Below are 23,388 nucleotides of genomic sequence, written 5' to 3' on the forward strand. Positions count from 1 at the left end.
CACAAACTTAATAAAGAAAAATCAAGTAATCAAAAAAATAAATATATCCAGTTAACAATTTAATATCCTTGTATTTTACCTTGCCCCCGTGTTGTTTCATCTGAGGTTTTAATGACATAGAATTCTTACCTTGTTCTGGGACCTATCTAAATGAAATTGTTAATATTTACGGTTGTGCTCCTTGATTGGATTGTATGCTGGGCATCAAATATACATTTTTGAATGCAGAACTAAGCATGATTTGTTACCTCGGGCCAGTGATTGTAAATCAAAGATATAACTGTTGTCAAGATTTCATTAAAGATCATGGATTTCTGAATATCTGGCATTCCATAAAATATAAGTGGCCTTATGATGTTATGAAGGTACTCCATGAAATGTCTTAATAGAAAGATATTTGGTGCATCTATAGACACTTCCAGGAGACATAGGTAACACAGTTGACTCCGAATTATCAGAGACAGTCACTTGTTAACTTTTAAATTACAAAGCGCTCATGGAAATAATGGAACAAGCAGAGAAAGCATCATTTCCTGCCGTAAACCAAACCTACAGAACCTTGTCCAGTGCCATAGCTTATCATGTCTTTCACCAGTGTAAAGGGACACTGCCCAAATAATAAATATTTTATGTTGTAATGTTCTAAGGTTTTAAATTATATGTATGTTTGTATCTGAAGATATAATGTGACGTTGACTTGTCTACCTTAATTTGTTGGCCTTTTAATCTATTATAGCAAAAGCATCTTAAGGTCACTAAAGCAGATTTGTTTCATTTCAGGGATCCGTTCACCCTGTTGGATCATCTCGGAATGATCTCTTTCCAGAAATCCATATAAATTTACCCAATGAAAGAACATCTATGGTTTATATTGGACTGTCGGAATACTTCTTTAACTCTATAGGGAAAAACTACTTTACAATGAATACTTTAAAGCTGGTTCTCACACATGAGCAGGTGAGAGGAATGAGTGATCTTGATAGACTTGGATTTAGTCAAAAAGTTCTCCAGCAGATGTCATAAAAACTGTGACACAAATTGCAAAATTTGAATGAGGGGGGTAAAAACAGATGCTCCTTAGCTGGAGAGGTTTGCCATCAATGCATCACTGGTTTGCAATTATGTCTGTGGAATGTCTTGAGATCAAAATTACTGTGCCACCTACTTGGCATTATGGAACTTATATGACATGGACATTCTAAGCACCAAAACAACTATATCTTTATATAGTTAATTTGGTACAAAGATGTGGCCTCCTTTCTCTGTCCATATAAAACATTACAGATTCTGAGAAATTGCAACATTTACATTTGTCAGAGAAAACACCTCTTTTGGCTGTCAAAGAAACAATCACTAGAAGCAGTTCCTACTGAAAAACTAATGATTTCTTGACGTTCGGTGTCCTCATGCACTCTATCATGATGCCAAACTCATCTGATGCTTCTCACATATAATTATAACACGCATTATAATCAGTGCTTCTCTATGAGATGCATCAGGTTGGTGGAGTGCTGTGATTGCCTGCATATGCCATAGGTCTCAGTGCCTCTTTGTGAAAACACTTGATTGAACTAAGATCATCAGCTATGATAGCCTCTGAGGAGGTGGCAATTATATTTTAATATCTTAATAGTAGAATAGGACATTTTAAGTCCTGAATATATATATATATATTGGATTTTTGCTTTTACCCTCAAATTGTCACTTATTAATTGATCTGTAAATGGGCAATGATATGGATCTAAACAGATATAGGATAGTTGGCAATAAAGTTATTTTGACAACATATATTCACCCGAAGAAAGAAATTCAGTATGTTGCACATTGAGCTATAAGTTATTTTAGGTGTGTGATCAGTGTCCATTCGTCCACCCATTGTAAAGTGCTGCGGAATTTGATGGCGCTATATAAATAACATAATAATAATAATAATAATAATAATAATAATAATAATAATAATAATTGGCACATGATTCACTGCCATAGCTTTCCAACGTTTTCCTATGGGACAGTGTTGCATTGGCTGAGACCATCAAGATTAATGATTTCAGCCATGAAGGTAGGGCCAGCCACAGCAAGATTGGACTGGCAAGGGAGAAAAACTTAGTACAATTACCTTTAAGCTCCAGAGAGAATGGAGCCTGAGACCTAACAGTTTAGTGGGTGCAATTCTTACATATTATGTGTAGAATGTGTAGTCCCATGCTGTAGGGTTTAGGATCCACCAGTTTCATAAAAGTTGTGGGTGTCTTAAGGAATCTTAGAAGGCGCTATCTAGAGGGAGGGTATGCCCCAGTCACTAACCCAGATCTATCCAGGGAGGGGTTTATTGCCGCATTAAAATCCCCTCCTATGATGACATTTTGGATGGGAGGTCCATAAAAGCATGAATCTGACTTATCATGGCTAATGGGTTTACATGCAAAAGGGACCTTTTGTGAATTAGTATTGGGACTCCATTGCAACTGGTCTGAACCACTGCATGAAAGTGGGAGGTAAAGATGTCATTGCAATATGCCGGGGTACGAGACCTAGTAAAATGTGTCTCCTGCATAATCACCACATCTGCCACTGTCTGCATTTATTGGGTGTGAGAAGTCCTTTAACATTATGTAATATAACCTTTACAGAAAACTATACCTTTAAATAAGATTGTGGAACCAGTCTGTTTGAGATGGTCCACCAGTGGACCAAAAGGTTTTAGCACCCAGAAATAATACAGTAAAAAATGTTGTGTAATTAAAACACTTTTTATTCATTCATATTAAAATGAAAAACCTATCAAAAATGAACACTGTCTAAATAAAGATACAAAAATCACCTGTGATTAGTGTTGTCGCGAACCCGAAATTTTCGGTTCGCGAACAGCCAACGCGAACTTCCGCAAATGTTCGCGAACCGGCGAACCGCGCGAACCGCCATTGACTTCACTGGGCAGGCGAATTTTAAAACCAACAGGGACTCTTTCTGGCCACAAAAGTGATGGAAAAGTTGTTTCAAGGGGACTAACACCTGGACTGTGGCATGCCGGAGGGGGATCCATGGCAAAACTCCCATGGAAAATTGCACAGTTGATGCAGAGTCTGCTTTTAATCCATAAAGGGCAGAAATCACCTAACATTGACACCTGTCCTCAAAGCCCCTGATACGCACTGACACAGAGCAGAATAGAGACTGTTCCCCGTCCTCAGAGACCATGATACACACTGACACAGAGCAGAATAGAGATATGGCGGGGTCGTGGGAGGGGGAGGATGACTTTCACCTCTTCCCCTGTTAGATTCCCGTTGTGCTGTGACATCACCCTTATACGCTGTGTAAAGCATACTATTTAATTTGATCAGCATGGCCACTTGAGTTTTTATAGTTTTCACGCTGTTTGTAGTTTATATATGGTTCACAAAAATCAAACAAACGATAAAGTAAACATGGAATTGTAATTTTTCAATCTGAATAAAGATAGTCAAATCCCTGATACACACTGACACAGAGCAGAATAGGGACTGTTCCCCCTACATAGGGTCACTTGGCAGATATGGATTGACACCTATCCTAATGATCCCTGATACACACTGACACAGAGCAGAATAGAGACTGTTCCCCCTACATAGGGTCACTTGGCAGGTATGGATTGACACCTGTCCTCAAAACCCCTGATACACACTGACACAGAGCAGAATAGGGACTGTTCCCCCTACATAGGGTCACTTGGCAGATATGAATTGACACCTGTCCTCAAAACCCCTGATACACACATACACAGAGCAGAATAGGGACTGTTCCCCCTACATAGGGTCACTTGGCAGATATGGATTGACGCCTGTCCTCAAAACCCCTGATACACACTGACACAGAGCAGAATAGAGACTGTTCCCTGTCGACAGAGACCATGATACACACTGACACAGAGCAGAATAGAGACTGTTCCCCCTACATAGGGTCACTTGGCAGGTATGGATTGACACCTGTCCTCAAAGCCCCTGATACACACTGACACAGAGCAGAATAGAGACTGTTCCCTGTCCACAGAGACCATGATACACACTGACACAGAGCAGAATAGAGACTGTTCCCCGTCCACAGAGACCATGATACACACTGACACAGAGCAGAATAGGGACTGTTCCCCCTACATAGGGTCACTTGGCAGGTATGGATTGACACCTGTCCTCAAAGCCCCTGATACACACTGACACAGAGCAGAATAGAGACTGTTCCCTGTCCACAGAGTCCATGATACACACTGACACAGAGCAGAATAGAGACTGTTCCCCGTCCACAGAGACCATGATACACACTGACACAGAGCAGAATAGGGACTGTTACCCCTACATAGGGTCACTTGGCAGGTATGGATTGACACCTGTCCTCAAAGCCCCTGATGCACACTGACACAGGGCAGATTAGAGACTGTTCCATGTCCACAGAGACCATGATACACACTGACACAGAGCAGAATAGAGACTGTTCACCGTCCACAGAGACAATGATACACACTGACACAGAGCAGAATAGAGACTGTTCCCCGTCCACAGAGACATGATACACACTGACACAGAGCAGAATAGGGACTGTTCCCTGACTGCTCTTCTGTTACAGTGAAAAAAAAATATTTATTTTAAATCTAAAGCTTAAGCTATTGTAAAAACAGATATGAGTGGTTGCACTTGGCAAGAGGGCACAGTATCCACTGTGAACCTCACACAGAAGCTGGCAGGCAACTGCTCTTCTACTATAGTGGAAACAAAATTTTGGTTTTAAAAGCACGCTATAGAGACACCAGATATGATTGGCAACTGTCAAAGTACGCTGGCAGGGTTGTGCAGGGCACACGCTGAAGGAAGGCCTGACAGAGCCGCTTGAAGGACACTGACTGGCTGCTATTAGCTTACACTGGAAACCTTTTTTCTTTGTAAAAGCACGCTATAGAGACACCAGATATGAGTGGCAACTGTCAAAGTACGCTGGCAGGGTTGTGCAGGGCACACGCTGAGGGAAGGCCTGACAGAGCCGCTTGAAGGACACTGACTGGCTGCTATTAGCTTACACTGGAAACCTTTTTTCTTTGTAAAAGCACGCTAAAGAGACACCAGATATGATTGGCAACTGTCAAAGCATGCTGGCACAGGTCTGCAGAGCACATGCTGAAGTAGGCCTGACACCCAGACGCTTGCAGACAACTAACTGCTCTTCTATTACAGTGAAAAAAAATATTTATTTTAAATCTAAAGCTTAAGCTATTGTAAAAACAGATATGAGTGGTGGCACTGGGCAAGTGGGCACAGTATCCAATGTGAACCTCACACAGAAGCTGGCAGGCAGGCAACTGCTCTTCTATTACAGTGAAAAAAAATGATTTCTTTTAAATCTAAAGCTTAACCTATTGTAAAAACAGATATGAGTGGTGGCACTGACTGTGCAAATGGGCAAGGAATCCAACCTGACACAGAAGCTGGCAGGCAGGCAACTGCTCTTCTATTACAGTGAAAAAAAATTATTTCTTTTAAATCTAAAGCTTAACCTATTGTAAAAACAGATATGAGTGGTGGCACTGACTGTGCAAATGGGCAAGGCATCCAACCTGACAGAAGCTGGCAGGCAGGCAACTGCTCTTCTATTACAGTGAAAAAAAAATATTTCTTTTAAATCTAAAGCTTAACCTATTGTAAAAACAGATATGAGTGGTGGCACTGACTGTGCAAATGGGCAAGGCATCCAACCTGACACAGAAGCTGGCAGGCAGGCAACTGCTCTTCTATTACAGTGAAACAAAATGATTTATTTTAAATCTAAAGCTTAACCTATTGTAAAAACAGATATGAGTGGTGGCACTGACTGTGCAAATGGGCAAGGCATCCAACCTGACACAGAAGCTGGCAGGCAGGCAACTGCTCTTCTATTACAGTGAAAAAAAATTATTTCTTTTAAATCTAAAGCTTAACCTATTGTAAAAACAGATATGAGTGGTGGCACTGACTGTGCAAATGGGCAAGGCATCCAACCTGACACAGAAGCTGTCAGGCAGGCAACTGCTCTTCTATTACAGTGAAAAAAAATTATTTATTTTAAATCTAAAGCTTAACCTATTGTAAAAACAGATATGAGTGGTGGCACTGACTGTGCAAATGGGCAAGGCATCCAACCTGACACAGAAGCTGGCAGGCAGGCAACTGCTCTTCTATTACAGTGAAAAAAAATTATTTCTTTTAAATCTAAAGCTTAACCTATTGTGACCCCAGATATGAGTGGTGGCACTGGGCAAGTGGGCACAGTATCCAATGTGAACCTCACACAGAAGCTGGCAGGCACCTGCAATTACATTACACAGAAAAAAAAAAAAAAAAAGCAGCCTGATGTTCTAGCCCTAAAAAGGGCTTTTTGGGGTGCTGTCCTTACAGCAGAGATCAGATGGGTCCTTCAGGATTGTAGTGGACACTGAATACCCTAGCCTAGCTATCAATTTCCCTATCTAATCAGCAGCAGCTAAACTTTCCCTCCTCTCACTAAGCATGCAGCTTCAGAATGAATCGAAAATGGATGCTGGGAGGGAGGTTGGAGGGTGTGGAAGGGAGGGAGTGCTGCTGATTGGCTGGAATGTGTCTGCTGACCGAGAGGCACAGGGTCAAAGTTTGCCCAATGATGACGAATAGGGGGCGGATTGAACTGCGCATGTGTCCGCCCGCCGCGGCGAACGCGAACACGCTAAGTTCGCCGGGAACTGTTCGCCGGCGGACAGTTCGGTACATCACTACCTGTGATCTTCCCACACATTAAAAGAGAAGAAAAAATAATAAAAGTGATAGTGAATCATAAGAGAAACGTATGTTCTACATTGAAAAGTGTATAATTTGTATCAATAATGCATTCCATCTGGTAAAAGGAATTGCAGTTTATACACTGCTCACCAGGGGTCACTAACCCACTACTTAGTTGAACCCATGAAGATTGCTATCCAGATTTTTTTTTATAAAACCGCGCACTTGCACCCACATATATAGGGGTTACCGTTCAGGTGAATTAGTTAAAACTGGGCAATGCCAGTAATATGAAATCTACCCCTCTAGATGTAACTGTTCCCCCAAATATAAATAAATAATAATGATTATTTTGTATTTAGCACAATAATTGCAATAATAACATATATTCAAAATTAACTTAGAAAGACAAGGTAATCATTATTTATTAATATTTGGTGGAACAGTGACCCCTAGTGGGGTAGATTTAATATTACTGGAATTGCCCAGTTATAACTAACACCCCTAAATAGTGACCCCGATAGAACACTATGTGGGTGCAGTATGTGGTTTCATAACCTTTTTTTTCTGGATAGTTATTTTCATGGCTTTCAACTAACCAGGGGGTTAGTGACCCCTGATAAACAGTGTTAAACAGAGTTATTGATACGAACTATATAAGTAGAATATAATTTTCTCTTATGGTTCGCTATCACTTTTACCATTTCCTTCTTTTCTTTTAATGCGTGGAAGATCACAGGTGACTTTTGTACCTTTGGTTAGACGATGTGTTTTCATTGTAATATAAATGAAGTAAAATTGATTTTCAAAAATTAGACAAGAAAGTTGGAAGAAATTTTCCAATTCTTATGATTATTCACTAAACACTGAATGCAAATTTAATAGGAATTACAAAACTAAAATAGTTAAGCTGTGACTATAACTGTTCAGCTATTTTAGCCAAAATGTTTGTCAATCAGATTTAGACCTCAATTTAATATTTTTGGAAAAACTTTTTTTACAATGATTTAATATGTTTTGATACTTTTTTTTAAATAGTTTTTGAAAATGTTAAAATATCCCAAAAATATATCATATATAAAAATATATCAATATATTAAATAATTTTTCCAAATATTAAATTGATTTAAATGTTTTTTTTTATTATTTAATAATTTTTATTGTTTTATAGTTTTGAAAATAAACATACATTGTTAAAGCGAGTTTACAACATAGTAAGATATAGCTTATACAGAATCAGGATTAAACGGGTTGACAATAGGTTACATTAAAGGTAGATCTAATAACAATTACTGTATTCTTCTTATAGACTAGTGTGATTAGGGTTTACAAAGTCTCTGGAGCTCTAGTTCGGTGTTTCTTCATCTATCTTCGTATTTCTCGTAGTTAAGTAGAGGTTCCTGATTTAAATGTTTATCTAAAAATAATATTTTTTTTCAGAAAGCTTATCCAAAAATATTAGATTGAGAGCATAATTTACTAAAATTAGGAGTACGGTGAATAACCATGTTATTTTTGCCTTATTTTTATTTATTTTTGCTTGTCACTTTTTTTTAAAGAATGCAGAAATATTCTGTGGATTCATTTTTATAATTTCAAATATTGTAAAGTAACTTTTTTTTATTAAGGAAGATGACTTGATTTGCAAAGTCTTATAGTAGCTTTATTTAGCTTTTCTCACAGTTTAACTTCTTTTTCACAGTTTCCTCATGCATTTTGGTTACGAACAGGAGACTATGGAACAATCATTCCAAAGGTATGATATTTCGGCAAATTCCAATACTTTTTAATCCCAGGTTATGCTATAACTATTAAGTAACCTTATGCATAGGATTCGAAAAGGTATTTTGATTGGCCAGGATCTTAATTTTCCACATCAACTAGTAATAATATACAGTTGCAAGAAAAAGTATGTGAACCCTTTGGAATGATATGGATTTCTGCACACATTGGTCATAAAATGTGATCTGATCATCATCTAAGACAATCACAGTCTGCTTAAACTAATAACAAACAAAGAATGAAATGTTGCCATGATTTTATTGAACACACCATTTAAACATTCACAGTGCAGGTGGAAAAAGTATGTGAACCCTTGGATTTAATAACTGGTTGAACCTCTTTTGGCAGCAATAACTTCAACCAAATGTTTCCTGTAGTTGCAGATCAGACGTGCACAACGGTTAGGAGTAATTCTTGACCATTCCTCTTTACAGAACTGTTTCAGTTCAGCAATATTCTTGGGATGTCTGGTGTGAATCGCTTTCTTGAGGTCATGCCACAGCATCTCAATCGGGTTGAGGTCAGGACTCGGACTGGGCCACTTCAGAAGGCGTATTTTCTTCTGTTTAAGCCATTCTGTTGTTGATTTACTTCTATGCTTTGGGTCATTGTCCTGTTGCAACACCCATCTTCTGTTGAGCTTCAGCTGGTAGACAGATGGCCTTAATTTCTCCTGCAAAATGTCTTGATAAACTTGGGAATTCATCTTTCCTTTGATAATAGCAATCCGTCCAGGCCCTGACGCAGCAAAGCAGCCCCAAACCATGATGCCCCCACCACCATACTTCACAGTTGGGGAGAGGTTTTGATGTTGGTGGGTTGTGCCTCTTTTTCGCCACACATAGTGTTGTGTGTTTCTTCCAAACAACTCAACTTTGGTTTCATCTGTCCACAGAATATTTTGCCAGTACTGCTGTGGAACATCCATGTGCTCTTGTGCAAACTGTAAACGTGCAGCAATGTTTTGTTTGGACAGCAGTGGCTTCCTCTGTGGTATGCTCTCATGAAATCCATTCTTGTTTAGTGTTTTACGTATTGTAGATACGCTAACAGGGATGTTAGCATTTGCCAGTGACTTTTGTAAGCCTTTAGCTGACACTCTAGGATTCTTCTTCACCTCATTGAGCAGTCTGCACTGTGCTCTTGCAGTCATCTTTACAGGACGGCCACTCCTAGGGAGAGTAGCAGCAGTGCTGAACTTTCTCCATTTATAGACAATTTGTCTTACCATGGGCTGATGAACAGCAAGGCTTTTGGAGATACTTTTATAACCCTTTCCAGCTTTATGCAAGTCAACAATTCCTAATCGTAGGTCTTCTGAGAGCTCTTTTGTGCGAGGCGTCATTAACATCAGGCAATGCTTCTTGTGAAAAGCAAACCCAGAACTGGTGTGTGTTTTTTATAGGGCAGGGCAGCTGTAACCAACACCTCCAATCTCATCTCATTGATTGGACTCCAGTTGGCTGACATCTCACTCCAATTAGCTCTTGGAGATGTCATTAGTCTAGGGGTTCACATACTTTTTACACCTGCACTGTGAATGTTTACATGGTGTGTTCAATACAAACATGGCAACATTTCATTCTTTGTGTGTTATTAGCTTAAGCAGACTGTGATTGTCTATTGTTGTGACTTAGATGATGATCAGATCACATTTTATGACCAATTTGTGCAGAAATCCAGATTTTTCCAAAGGGTTCACATACTTTTTCTTGCAACTGTACTGGTGTAAGAAACTACAGATTAAAAATACACAGAACCTGTGGTCCTGTGCTGACAGGTAGTCTCCCTGCTAGTGTAAAATAAAAATAAAAAATAAATAAAGGTTTATGTTAATAATAAAAAAAAACTATATATCATATATATATATATGATGTCATACTAAGTGTATTTTATATTAATATATACGTATATTAATATAAAAATACAGTTATAATTAAATTACACCCGTGTGTGTGTGTATATATATATATATATATATATATATATATATATATATATATATATATATATATATATATATATATATGTGTATGTATATAAAAAAAGAAAAAAGCCTTGCACTCCAACTCACATATTTGTAGACCCGGTGCTCGATTGCACTAATAGACACAGAAAAGAGAAAATCAGCACTCCCAGGATTTATCCAAAAAAGAATATTAGGTCTTTATTCCAAAAGCCCAACGGGAACAGTAAACAGTAAATGAGAGAACAGTAAATGAGAGAACGGAAAATTACAGCTAAACACAAACACCACAAAAGTGTAAAAAGAGGCCTGGCTGCAAATGTACAACATCGCAAAAACAGTCCGGTCCTAAAGGGGTTAAATGTTTCTAGCAAATCCCCCCCTGTCTCGTCTTTCATCCAAGCTATACATGTTAAGATAATTTAATCATTCCTGGTAAGTTTTATCCTGCAATCCCTTCTCTGAACACTTCTCTAAAGTATTAATATCCTTCTGGAGATATGGTCTCCAGTACTTCGTACAATACTCCAAGTGAGGTCTCACCAGTGTTCGGTAGAATGGCATGAGCACTTATCTCTTTCTACTGCTAATACCTCTCCCTATACAACCAAGCATTCTGCTGCTTTATTACATTGTCTGCCTACCTTTAAGTCATCTGAAGTAATTACCCCTAAATCCCTTTCCTCAGATGTTGAGGTTGATCTATTAAATATTCTGTACTTTGCCCTTTGGTTTTTACGTCCAAGAAGCATTATCTTGCACTGCAGCTGCCACAACTCTGACCATTTTTTTAGTTTACCTAAATCATTTGCCATTTAGCTTATCCCTCCTGGAACATCAACCCTGTTACATATCTTAGTATCATCCGCAAAAAGACACACCTTACCATCAAGACCTTCTGCAATATCACTAACAAAAATATTAAAGAGAATGGGTCCAAGTACAGATCCCTGAGGTACCCCACTGGTGACAAGCCAAAGCTTCGAATATACTCCATTGACTACAACCCTCTGTTGCCTGTCACTCAGCCACTGCCTTACCCATTCAACAATATTGGAATCCAAACTTAATAATTGCAGTTTATTGATAAGCCTTCTATGTGCAACAGTGTCAAAAGCCTTACTGAAATCTAGGTAAGTAATGTATACTGCACCACCCTGATCTATTATTTTAGTTACCCAATCAAAAAAATCTATAAGATTAGTTTGGCATGATCTCCCTGAAGTAAACCCATGTTGTCTCTGATCTTGAAATCCATGTGATTTTAGATGTTCAACAATCCTATCCTTTAACATGGTTTCCATTACTTTCCCCACTACTGAAGTAAGGCTTACTGTCCTATAGTTGCACGACTTCTCCCTACTACCTTTCTCGTGAATGGGCACAACATTCGCTAACTTCCAATCTTCGGGGACTACTCCTGCTAACAATGATTGGTTAAATAAATCTGTTAATGGTTTTGCTAGTACACCACTAAGCTCTTTTAATAACTTTGGGTGTATTCCATCAGGCCCCATTCACTTATTTGACTTTACTTTTGACAGTTGAAATAGAACCTCTTCCTCTGTCAACTCACATGTAACAAATGCCTCATTTGTTCTTTTTTCTAACTGGAAAATAACAGGATTATTTATTACTTAAAAGGACACTATACTTCCCAAATTAAATAAATATATAAAATCACTGTTTAGTAGATATACTTCAAATTAAAACATGCATGCACTTAATTATGCATTTTGCATTGGAAGTATATCTAAAACAGCTTGCAAATGTCTCTTGTCTGAAGCCTTTGCAAGCCCTATTCTTCCCACAGCCCAGACTTTCCAATCACAGACTTTCCAGTGCAGCTCAATGAGAAGTATTTGCAAAGCAGGTGCTCTGGACAATTGCCCTCCTCGAGTTTAGCTCCACTGAGCTAACCATACTAGAAATTACCAGGGCCTGTTGTCTGGCAGCCAGGGGCTATAACCAGATTAATTTATAAAAGTGACAAATTCTATGTTTATACTGTGTGGCTGTCGCATTCAAAATGGCTTAGCGAGTAGAGTAATAAATGCATTAAATGTTGTGTTACACTTGAACATTTCTCCACTGAAACTATATGGATGATTTAGAAGGCTTTCAGGGACGATAGGTGCAGCACAAATAAGTGTTGCGTAAATGCTTCAAAGATGGTCGAGAATATGTTGAAAGATTTTGCGCCCCTCGACTTCTACCTTTTCCCAAAACTAAAATTACCTTTGAAAAGCAAGGGATTTCAGACCCTCAATGAGATTCAGGTACATACGACAAGGTAGCTGATGGCGATTCCACCAAAGGATTTTGCGGAGTGTTTTGAACAGTGGAAGAGATGATGTGATTAGTGTGTGAGGGACCTAGTTTGAAGGGGACCGAGGCCTCATTGCCCTATGTTTCTTTGTATTTTGTATCTTCTTTAAAAAATGTCTCTAATTTTTCCTATTACATGATTGGATACTTTCTGGGCTGACCTCCTATATGTTTTATTTCTATCTTAGCCTAAAAATATTTACAAACTAAAAGACAGTGTGTCCATTGTATTGCTGTTATTGTCTACATCACAGATAAAGCACCATTATCCTCAGTCACAGGCTATGGAACTAGTAATAACCGCTACAAAGGCTCCTATGGTAACCGTGACTCCTCAGAATATCACCATGGAGATGACTGGACTGTTACAAGGAATGGTCGTCTTGCCATATTTAGTCACCAGCCAAGTATTTTCTGTCAATATGGTGAGATTTGTTTCCCTATATTACTTTTTGAATTTAGTGTCAATATTTTATAAAAACCTATTAGGCGACCTCTTTACCGGGTACTGAATAATATATATTTTTTTTATATAATAATAATAATAATAATAATAATAAAATAAAAATAATTAATTAATTGACAAGTGTACAACATAAATATTTATTTTATATCCAGTCATGCATAATAATTGTAATTAAAATATATACTCGCCCTGCTTATGTTTAATTGTGTCACACTCCATGTTTCCTTCCTCCCCCCCTTCTTACAATCATTCTCATATTGTTCCTATCTCTCTTTCTCCCTTTCTCTTTCTATTAGTGTCTCCTTTCTCTCTTGATTTTTTCTGCCTCTTGTTATTTCTGATGAGTATATGGTTATTACACCATTTCCCCTTCTGCTTCCTCCAGGTAGCAACTCTTATAGCTGACAAAGTGCAACTCTCAGGCCTGAACCTGGTAGTCTCCTTTGTTGTTGAAAGGTAAAAAGCAATTAAAAAGAAAATGGTATTTTAAAAAAATGATAATTTGGCATTCTCAGATCCACAATAAGTTTGAGATTTCCATAAGACTATTATTCACAACATTCCAGTGGGAGAATCGTGATTTTAGGGTCCTCTTGTTCCATTTTTTTCCCCAATAAGCATAGTGTGAGCACTAAGGGCACGTAGAGCAATGAAACAGTCCTCACTCAATGGGCTGGCCTGGACAATTGACATGCAGCAAGGTGTGCATTAATGCCATTTGAATGGCATCAGTGACATGAATCACCAGGGCTCGCTGGATTTTAAATAAAGCCACCGAGGTTGAGGTCCAAGATCTCCCTTACTGGCCAGCCCATTCCCATGCCAAAGGAGCAGTTGCAGGAGTCGGCCGCTGTGGTATTGTATGCAGCAGACGGCATACAGGAAAAGGAGACTACAGACCACCTTCTTCTCCTTTTTGGTGGTCTGCTGAGACACTACATTAAACGGAGGAGAGTAGGCAGGGCTATGACTTAAATATGGCACTACCACTACTCCCTCCACGCATGGGAGTGAGAATGGGCCAAAAGAAGACAGCCAGCAGAAAAGGGAGCAGGAAAAGCAAGTAAAAACAATTACTATCCCCTCTTCTACTCTACCCTGCATTTCTCACCCTCTATTCCAGCTAAGGGTTAGTGTCAGCCACCAGCTGGCACAGCAAGGAACCTACCAGGCCATCAGCGGCCTTACCTAACGCTGGGTCCAGCCACCCATGCCCACCAAAATAAGTGTGATTGTCTGCATGGTTCAATGTGTGTCCCTGCATGTGTCAGTGTATGTCTGCACGGGTCAGCGTGTGTGTTTTCATTGGTCAATGTGTATCTGTATGGGTGAGTGAGAATGTCAATTTTTTTTTTTTGGGGGGGGGGGGGGGCGATTGGGTCCTTTTTTAATTTAATGCCCCTCCCCCAATAATTCTTAGGATGAGGGGGTAGGTAGGGATTTCTTTATAGGGAGGGGACTGGGGACCCCTTGTCACTGGTGGGCGGGGTTGATAGATTTTATGGGGAATAGGATCATCCCCTCATTATTTAGAGCCTACACCCACTGTCAATGAGTGGGGCTGAGGGGAGACAACAGGCCCTTCCCTCGCTTTATTGCGTAGGCCCCCTATTCTTTGCCAATGGGTGGGGGCAGAAGGCTCCAGTTTATTATAGTGGCCCCACTTACATACCACAGGTGGGAGAACATGGGACATTATGTCTCCACTCTGTTAATTTGTTTAGCATGTTCTTCATCATGGGGGCATGGGGGACCTGTGCTAGGTACATCTTTATTGGATTAGAGACTAGGCAGCAATAGCTGACCTGTTGCTTTTTTTTTTTTTTTTTTATAACCGTAAGCAGCCACTGGCTCTCTGTTTAGTAGACATGCCCCAACTTGTGACACTGCAGGTAGAGGCAGGAGGGAGGATTTAACCTCCTTATTTACTAATACTAAGTGTTTTTTTACTTAGTATTAATAAAGTTGTCTGGAAGACCAACATTACGAAAAGGTAGGGCTTTTCATATTTTGTATATTTCAATTACTTAGTAGATAGCTCTCTAACCCTTTTGTGGGTTACTAAACAGCTCCCTAATTTGGTACCTTGAAATATGTCAATCCCACAAGGGTACTAATTTAGGTAGTTGTCTACAAAACGACTCCAAGATGCAGCCGCAGCACAGATCGTTATTTCAATGAAATAATAACCGAATTTCATAAACAAATTGAATGAAAAAACAGACTAAATTTCGTTTACTTAACTGGTGTTGCCTTCCACTACCCCTCCTCATGTCACTGCGGCCACATGCGGTCCAATCAAAGGCATCTTACAGTGAAACGTGATTGGACTAATTGCTGGCTCAGGATGCGTGTGCATGCTCAGTGCCGGTGGGTGGCGAGTAGGGAGGGGATTTTTTTCGTGCAGAAACACTGCATATTCAGATAAATCACAGAAGTGGCCTTGGTGATTGGAGTAACCCCTTAAGAATGTGTACAATGTTTTTCAGATTGTGGTGTCTTTTGTATAAACTCAGCTCTCATTACTTTCTTTTAGCTCTATGAAACGACACATTTAACTCAAATAAACCTGTCTTATTACCTTTATAGGTATAAATTTCACGAATTCAAAAGCTCTGTGGGCTATATCAATGTGAGTACCCAAATGAGTATTTGTAAAGCCCAAACCATGTTGCAAAAATGTTACAAATGCCTAAATTAACGGAGAAATATCACTTCCCAGGATATTACGTTTACTTTTTCCTATATTTAACAAATAAGTGTCTGTGAAATGCAAAAATATTATATTGAATGCAAAACTCCACACCTTTTTATCCTACAACTGGCATCTCTATCTTAGCTCCCTGCTATGAAAATTGTATAAGCAGTGTGCTTTGCACTTAGCAATCAGAACAGAAAAAGCACACAGAAAATACAAGAGATGTTTCTATTTCCCCTCTTCATCTGCAATGTTTGCAGTGGCATTGCCTTGTCTGAACTGGATGATGTTATCTTTTGAAATTTTAATTTATGTGAAATTCACAGACAGTCTTTATGAGCATTCCATTAAGATTTTATCTTTATGAAATACTAAATACTATTAAGATGAGAGCAACGAGCTGCTTCCTGTCAGACCAGGTAGAGAAAGCAGAAGATGCGATCCGCTCGGCAACACTACATGAAGGGAGGCAACAGAGGGGCAAAGATTTTTTTTTAAAATATCAGGTAGTATTACTTTACTGAGAGGGTAGTGGATGCATGGAATAGCCTTCAAGCTGAAGTGGTAGAGGTTAACACAGTGAGGGAGTTTAAGCATGCATGGGATAGGCATAAGGCTGTCCTAGATATAAGAGACCAATGCAAGTATTAAGAAAATTGGCCAGACTAGATGGGCCGAATGGCTCTTATCTGCCATCACATTTAGGGTATAGGCAGAGGAGGGGAAGGGGAATAGGACAAAAAGACACACATAGGCTTGGGAGGACACAGAGATGCACAGATGGCTGATGGGAGCACTAAGAGAGGGGTTGAGGGGCATAAAAACACACAAGGACTGGGGGTACAAAGAGACACATAGATGGCTAGGGGGGAGAGACACACTGAGAAGCTGGGGATGGGGAAAAAGAGACACACAAAGGGGTTGGGAGAAAAAGAGACACACAAAGGGGCTGCATGGAGACAAAGATGCACACAAGGGATGGGGGGGACAAAGAGACACACAGGGAGACTTGGGGGAGACACACAAAGTGGTTGTGGGCACAAAAGGGGCTGGAGGAGAATGAAATACAAGACACTGTGGAACAAGAGACACAGAGGAGCTGGGGAGGGGGGAAATGCATACAAAAGAGCTAGGGATAGAAAGAGACCCACAAAGCTGCTGGGAGGGTAAAAAAGACACATAGAGGGGTTCGCCAAAAGACTCACAAAGGCATTGGGAGTGAAAGAAATGCACAAAGGGGCTGGGGGAAGAAAGAGACACAAAGTTGGCAGCTTATGTTTTGTGTGTCTGTGTGTGAGGGTTGCAAGTAGATGATCTTGCTTAGGGTATAAAATAATCTTGCACCAGCCCTCTTGCATAGGTAAATGAACATGCAGAGGACTGTGTGCATGTATTGGTAAATTAATGTGTATTTCACAGTGTGCATGTATGGGTAAATGCCGATGTATCTCACACTGTGCACTACAAAATAGTGCCATTATTTTGTTTTCTAGGTATTATTATCCCACATAAGAGTCAAATTAGCGGATCCATCTACTAAATACTGCCCAAATCTGGTATTCTAAATAGGGCAATCCCACATAAGAGTACCAACTTAGGAAGCTATCTACTAAACTACTGAAAGAACAAAAATAAGAACCCTTTTTCTTACATTTGCTATTTCAGTTGCTAAATAGATATGTCCCTAATCTGATATTCTTTATTATGGCAATATCATGTACCTACACCAATTTAGGTATCTATCTACTAAGCAGATTGCATTAAAAATTTGCTATCCTTATGACAGCAAATGGATACAAAGATTTTCACGTCAATTCGTCACAAAATCTTTAGTTTTTGGAAATTTAGGATGTTGCCGAATTCAGAATTTGAAAGCTTTTCAAATTCTGAAACTGAAATGAATGTAAATTTGTCTGAATCCAAATGCACATGTCTACAATACATCACTATTCAAAGTAACATCACAATACAAGTACAGTAAAAATAAATACATACACCGTCACAGTTTCAGCTTAGAATATCCATATTTGATATGTCTACATATAAAAGGAAAAATACAACATACTGCAACAAAAGTTATTAGCATAAATATAATTGAACTCACAGGATTCAAAGACATCCGATACTCAGTGTAGAATATATTTGGTACTTTTCTTCGTAACTGTGACATTTTGACTGGTTTCATAAACCATAAACAGAATTTTACTTGAACAGGGGGTGAAGGTGGCAATATCCATTTAGTAAAAGCTTAAAAACATACTCAAGACTAAGGAATAATGTATGATCCTTGTATAATGAAACACTCCATTGTTATAATGCCAAGAGTGCCCTAGTAACCCCAGGTGGTAGTCAAACCATTTTAGAATAGTTTAACTTTAGACTTCTTACATGAGATCTGCCTTCTTACATGAGATCTTACACACTGCAAGAGACCTGATAGCTACAGCTTGTGAGTTTCTGTTAGCTTTCCTGAGCTAAGCCCTTTAGGGCAGAACCAGCTCATTGGCTGAGAGCATCCACTGAGTGCTCTCAGCCATTAAGCTAAGTCCTCACCGCCGGGCTTAGCTCATAGCAGAGAGCTTTCATTTCTCCTGGTGGAAGTGAATGGCACCTAATTGACCCCAATACGTTGTCAAAACATTTTCAGACAGTTTTACTGCTTACCCTGGGAGGGAACATACCACTCAACTGCTGACAATAGACATAGCATGGTTTTCAGTCCAGCAACATTGGCTTCAATATTTCAATACATTTTTAATTCCCATGATCAATATTCAAGTGAAAATGCCCATTTTACTTTTTATCACATTTTCTTTGTTGTGTTTTTGTTGCTTAATTGTTTACCATATGAATCTGCGTTCTTTCTTAATATGCATGCCATTGGCAACAGAACAAATATTTCACAATGGCAGGATTCCAAGAGGAGGATTAATGATTAATTAACATATTTATAGTAACATTACTGTAAAGCCTATCTTGCGAAATACATAATCATTTTATTTTGTTAAACTGCAAGCTTGTTTTTGTCAGTGAAGTTACAAATCATTTGGGTGGTCTCCAAATCAGATTATGGTCTGCAAATAAACGTTATGAGACTAGGCAGTAAAGGTATATTTGTAGTACTAATGAAATCTTGCAAAAAGAGATTATGAATTCATCAGTAATTTTTCAAATATATGCAGTCCGAAATAGCTGTACTAGAAAAATTATTTAATTCATCTATCTTTCCACTTTAGCTACTTAGTTTTGCATTTTGGATTTCAGTTTATCGCAATTGACTGTATAGTGAATTAGTGTATCTGTAAATGTGAATAAATATTTATTTTAAAACAAAGGCATACCTAGTGTGTTTGGCACTCAGGGTAGATTTGTGCATTGATACCCCCGCCCCTTGGCACTCCAAATACCATCCACCATGGGTATTGCACTACTGGTTGTGGTGCGAAGAAAATAAGTGCTCACACTACACAGATAGGTACAACATCATTTTTATAGCCCTGTCCCTCACTTGAATTTCCCTCCTCCTTCTATCCACCACTTTAATCTCCCTCCTTGTCTCTCTCCCAATTGTGTCTCCCTCTTCTTTTCACCCATGCTTATGTCTCCCCATATTTGTACCCATTCTGTCTGTTCACCCTTACACCCGATCTCTTTCCACACCCAATTCTCTGTTTGCCCACTCCCATTTTCATTATATCTAGCCCCAACTCTCACATTCTCTGCCTGTTCTCCCCTCCATTTTCAGTCATTCTACCACTATTCTCTGAATGTTCGCCCCTCATTCTCTGTTTATCCACTGCCTTCCACTCTCAGTTTGTTTACCACTAAATCATCCTATTCACTATGCCCACCATCCCATTTTCAGTATATCCACCCGAACCCTCTTGCCCTTTCTCACACTTCTTAATCCCTATATGCCTTGTTAATTTTTCCTTCCTAATGTGATTGTAGCATGACTAAGTGTGCTGAGGTAGTGTATTCGTGCTCCTCTACCTGGCATGTCATTTCAGCGCACAGTCTGAGAGGTGAGGGTATAGAGGCAGGATATCACTTTAGGTTCCTGTGTACTCCTCTCTGCAAATCGACAGTGCTGAGCCACTGCAGATCAGACAGAGAAGCATGAAAACCCTCTGTTATATTTGGATCGGTGCAGAGCCAATAGAGGGGTGCTGAGTGCACTGCCTTCTTGGCTGTCACCAGGGGTGGGACACCCCCATCCTCCCTTAATACCCTACTGCTTCCAAGAAAAGTAATGAAACTGTAAAAAAACCTTTCACGTTATTTCACAGGTTGCAGAACTAGAGAGTGCCTTGGATCATAGCTTGCGAGAATCTGTGCTACGAGAAATAAATGGTAAATGTCTACGTACATTTATATATTCAAATATGCTATTCTTCTGGAAATAATGGTTGATAATTGACACATGTATTTATTTTTAAGGGAATAAGACATTGGAGACCCTCTTCTCTTATGTTGTTTAACATCAGCTTTTTTTTGCCCATGTGCCAAAAAACAGTAGATGGACATTATACCGTTTTAACAAGTAAAGTTAGCAACTAGACTTGTTCACTGATTCAAAGTAAGTTTCATCTGAAGTGTGCATTAGAACAGCTTTATTCAGTGGAAAATACAATTGTGCACCTTATATATGGCTCATATAAATGCAATTAACTGAACTTGGTAAAACAAATTCTTCGAGCTATTCAAATACCAATAACATTTCACCCAAAAAATATAGAATTCCCTGCAACTGAGAATGAAACAGACTGATTTAGGAGAGATAGCTCAGGTGGGATCTATCTGCTGGGGGCTGTCTGCTCCCGGAACTAGACATATATGGTCTTAAGTGTTATTTTGAGCATTAATCATTGCATGATTCCAAGTTAGCCAATTTTAATATAGCAAAGCCACATACGCTATCTACAAGCTTGAGCCTTTGAAACAAGGTGCATTCCTTCAAAGGTACCAATGAAATAAAAATGACCAGGGTTTCCCAGTGATCCCTGAAAACAAGGTAGAGGATGCCCTCTATTAAAGGAAATAGTCAATGGGCGTAAATGGAAATGGAGTTATTACAAATCCTTCTTGTTCAATGGGGTTTGTAATGATGCCCACTGTTTTTCCCCAAACACCCATCATTGGTCAGATTTTTGGAAATCTCCCAACTATGGTCTCAAGTTCATTATTTTTACAAAAAAATAGTCAATACGTATCAGCTGTATTTGGACAATTATTTTTCTTCGAGTTTTGACTGTTTTTATTGCCAGCCAAAATTCAAACACCTAAATCCGATCAATAAGTTGGCTGTTTAAGATAAAACTGGCAATACATGTGCATTGGAGTTCTGCTAGTAATTAAAAAATAAATGTTCAAAAGCCTGTGGGAGCAAAATAAGCTCCACATTAGTATAAGGGAAGTTTTAAACAAAACATGCCAAGAATGCTGGTCTACACTGTCATTAAAAACAGTGTCATTCACTGTCATTAAAAACAAGCAACTGGACAGCCGTATTAACTGTAATAACTGTGTGAACCTAATGTCCCCTTGGCCCCCACTCTTGGTTGGTGGATGGAGTCTACTAATAAAATATTGTTGGACATACCACTGTTTCCAAAATTGTGGCCAGTTCTGCTCACTCTGTCCCCTCCACAGGGTGTCTAGAGGGTCCTCAAGTCCCTAACCAACCACAATAAAAAATTCTGGCTACCTACTCAACCTAACAGTGAGAAAAATGAATAATGAGTGAGTAAATATATATTTCAAAAATATATATTTACTATCGGAGATCTTTTTTCTTCAATCTTTTTTAAGAAAGACTGTCTCCACTAAGGAGAGTTAAATGGAATAACCAGTAGCTAATATTCAGACTACAAGGAATATCACAGTACAAATGATAAAATATATAAAAACCTTAAGATAACTAGCCAAATTAGTAAAAAGATATATAGCCAAATCCATAAAAAGATAAAAGACATTAATAGAAAACAATATGCTGAATATATTAGAAAATCAACTTAAAATCAACTTAAAATTATATACTACTGGCGAAGATGAAAAAGATATAAAGAAAATAAATTAAGGATAAAATGATAAACAGAAAGTATCAAACTAGCAAATCGTCCAGGGATATACTAGTCTAATGAATTGAGAGCCCTTAGTGACTATAGCAAGTAGATCTGAATACCACAGCCTATAAGGGGTGGCAGTTGGACAACCCAGATGCTTAATTGACCTAAAGCAGACCCACTTGCTATACCAATATAATACTTCTAAAGTAAACCGAGCAAGTACTATAATCATGTAGTGCAATCAAACTTAGCAAAAACTAATTGCATGTAATATACAAAAAAGTCCACTTGGTGGCTGAAGATACCTGCAATTAAGATAAATATACCATAGTGCTAACTGTAGAACACTTACTTTATTAAAGCAATTCAGTTAAAAACACTCACATGATATAAGTGTAAGGAAAGCCAAACAGAGGGTTAAAACCCAGAGCTGATCTGATGATTCTGGAGTGGATGGGAGAGAGAGAAGTTTTGATCCAACCACCCAAACTATTTAACCTCAGAGACTGCCCCCTCATTATTAAAAGGTAGGATGGACAATGGTATGTACAATTACCAGATTTTACTAATTACATGACGTAAAGTCATGATTTTATTAAGGACACGGAGGCGAGTATTAGGCTTTGTCTCTTTCTTTATTCCTCAGCAGTAAAGAAAGGCTATTGACATATTAATAAATCAAGAAAAAGAAAAACATACACCCTTAAGGGTTAACTATATAACATTCCAACATATAAACCAATGGGATCAGTCCTTGTTCTATGTCCCCTCATGTGACCTAAGCCACTCCCTCTTTCTAGCTGATGCCGAAGCTGAACACATCAACAGGAAAAACGATGAACTTGAACAATCTCCGGTAGAGGGTTCCAGTGAGTATCCACCGGTGTAGTTATAGGGTTAAGCTGTAGGAGACAGAGAGACATGTGGTAAAATATGTTCAAATATCGTTGTCATACATATGAACTGTGAAAGTTTTAAAAACTTTTATATCCTAACTCATTTCTCCTTGGGTCCAGCAAAGACAAAACCAAATCATTATTAGTATATAGCACTTCACCTGAACATCCAAACCACTCCTACCTGTTATAGATAATTGGGTGGGAAGATAAATCGTACGACCTGTCATTGGGCGGGCTAATACTCGCCTCAGTGTCCTTAATAAAATCATGACTTTACATCATGTAATTAGTAAAATCTGGTAATTTTATTAAAGGACACAGAGGCCCATATTAGACTAGTTTAAAGCTGTGAGATGACCATAGACGAGATATGTTCTGCTGGACGAAAATAGTACTCTTTGAACGTCGATTCTCGAGACCAATCAG

At 38.8% G+C, this 23,388-nt stretch overlaps 1 protein-coding gene across 1 annotated transcript in view; it reads left to right on the forward strand.

Moving 5' to 3' along the window:
• LOC134566159 (bactericidal permeability-increasing protein-like) overlaps positions 1-23,388 on the forward strand; it is a 124,452-nt gene that overhangs the window by 89,550 nt on the left and 11,514 nt on the right. The window contains exons 6-11 of the mRNA XM_063425863.1: positions 781-957; positions 8,458-8,511; positions 13,086-13,256; positions 13,683-13,753; positions 15,887-15,929; positions 20,285-20,348. Of these exons, the coding sequence (XP_063281933.1) occupies positions 781-957; positions 8,458-8,511; positions 13,086-13,256; positions 13,683-13,753; positions 15,887-15,929; positions 20,285-20,348 (580 nt within the window). The remainder of the gene's footprint in view (positions 1-780; positions 958-8,457; positions 8,512-13,085; positions 13,257-13,682; positions 13,754-15,886; positions 15,930-20,284; positions 20,349-23,388) is intronic.

Source organism: Pelobates fuscus, chromosome 6 (genome assembly GCF_036172605.1).
Source record: "Pelobates fuscus isolate aPelFus1 chromosome 6, aPelFus1.pri, whole genome shotgun sequence".
Lineage (NCBI taxonomy): Eukaryota > Metazoa > Chordata > Amphibia > Anura > Pelobatidae > Pelobates > Pelobates fuscus.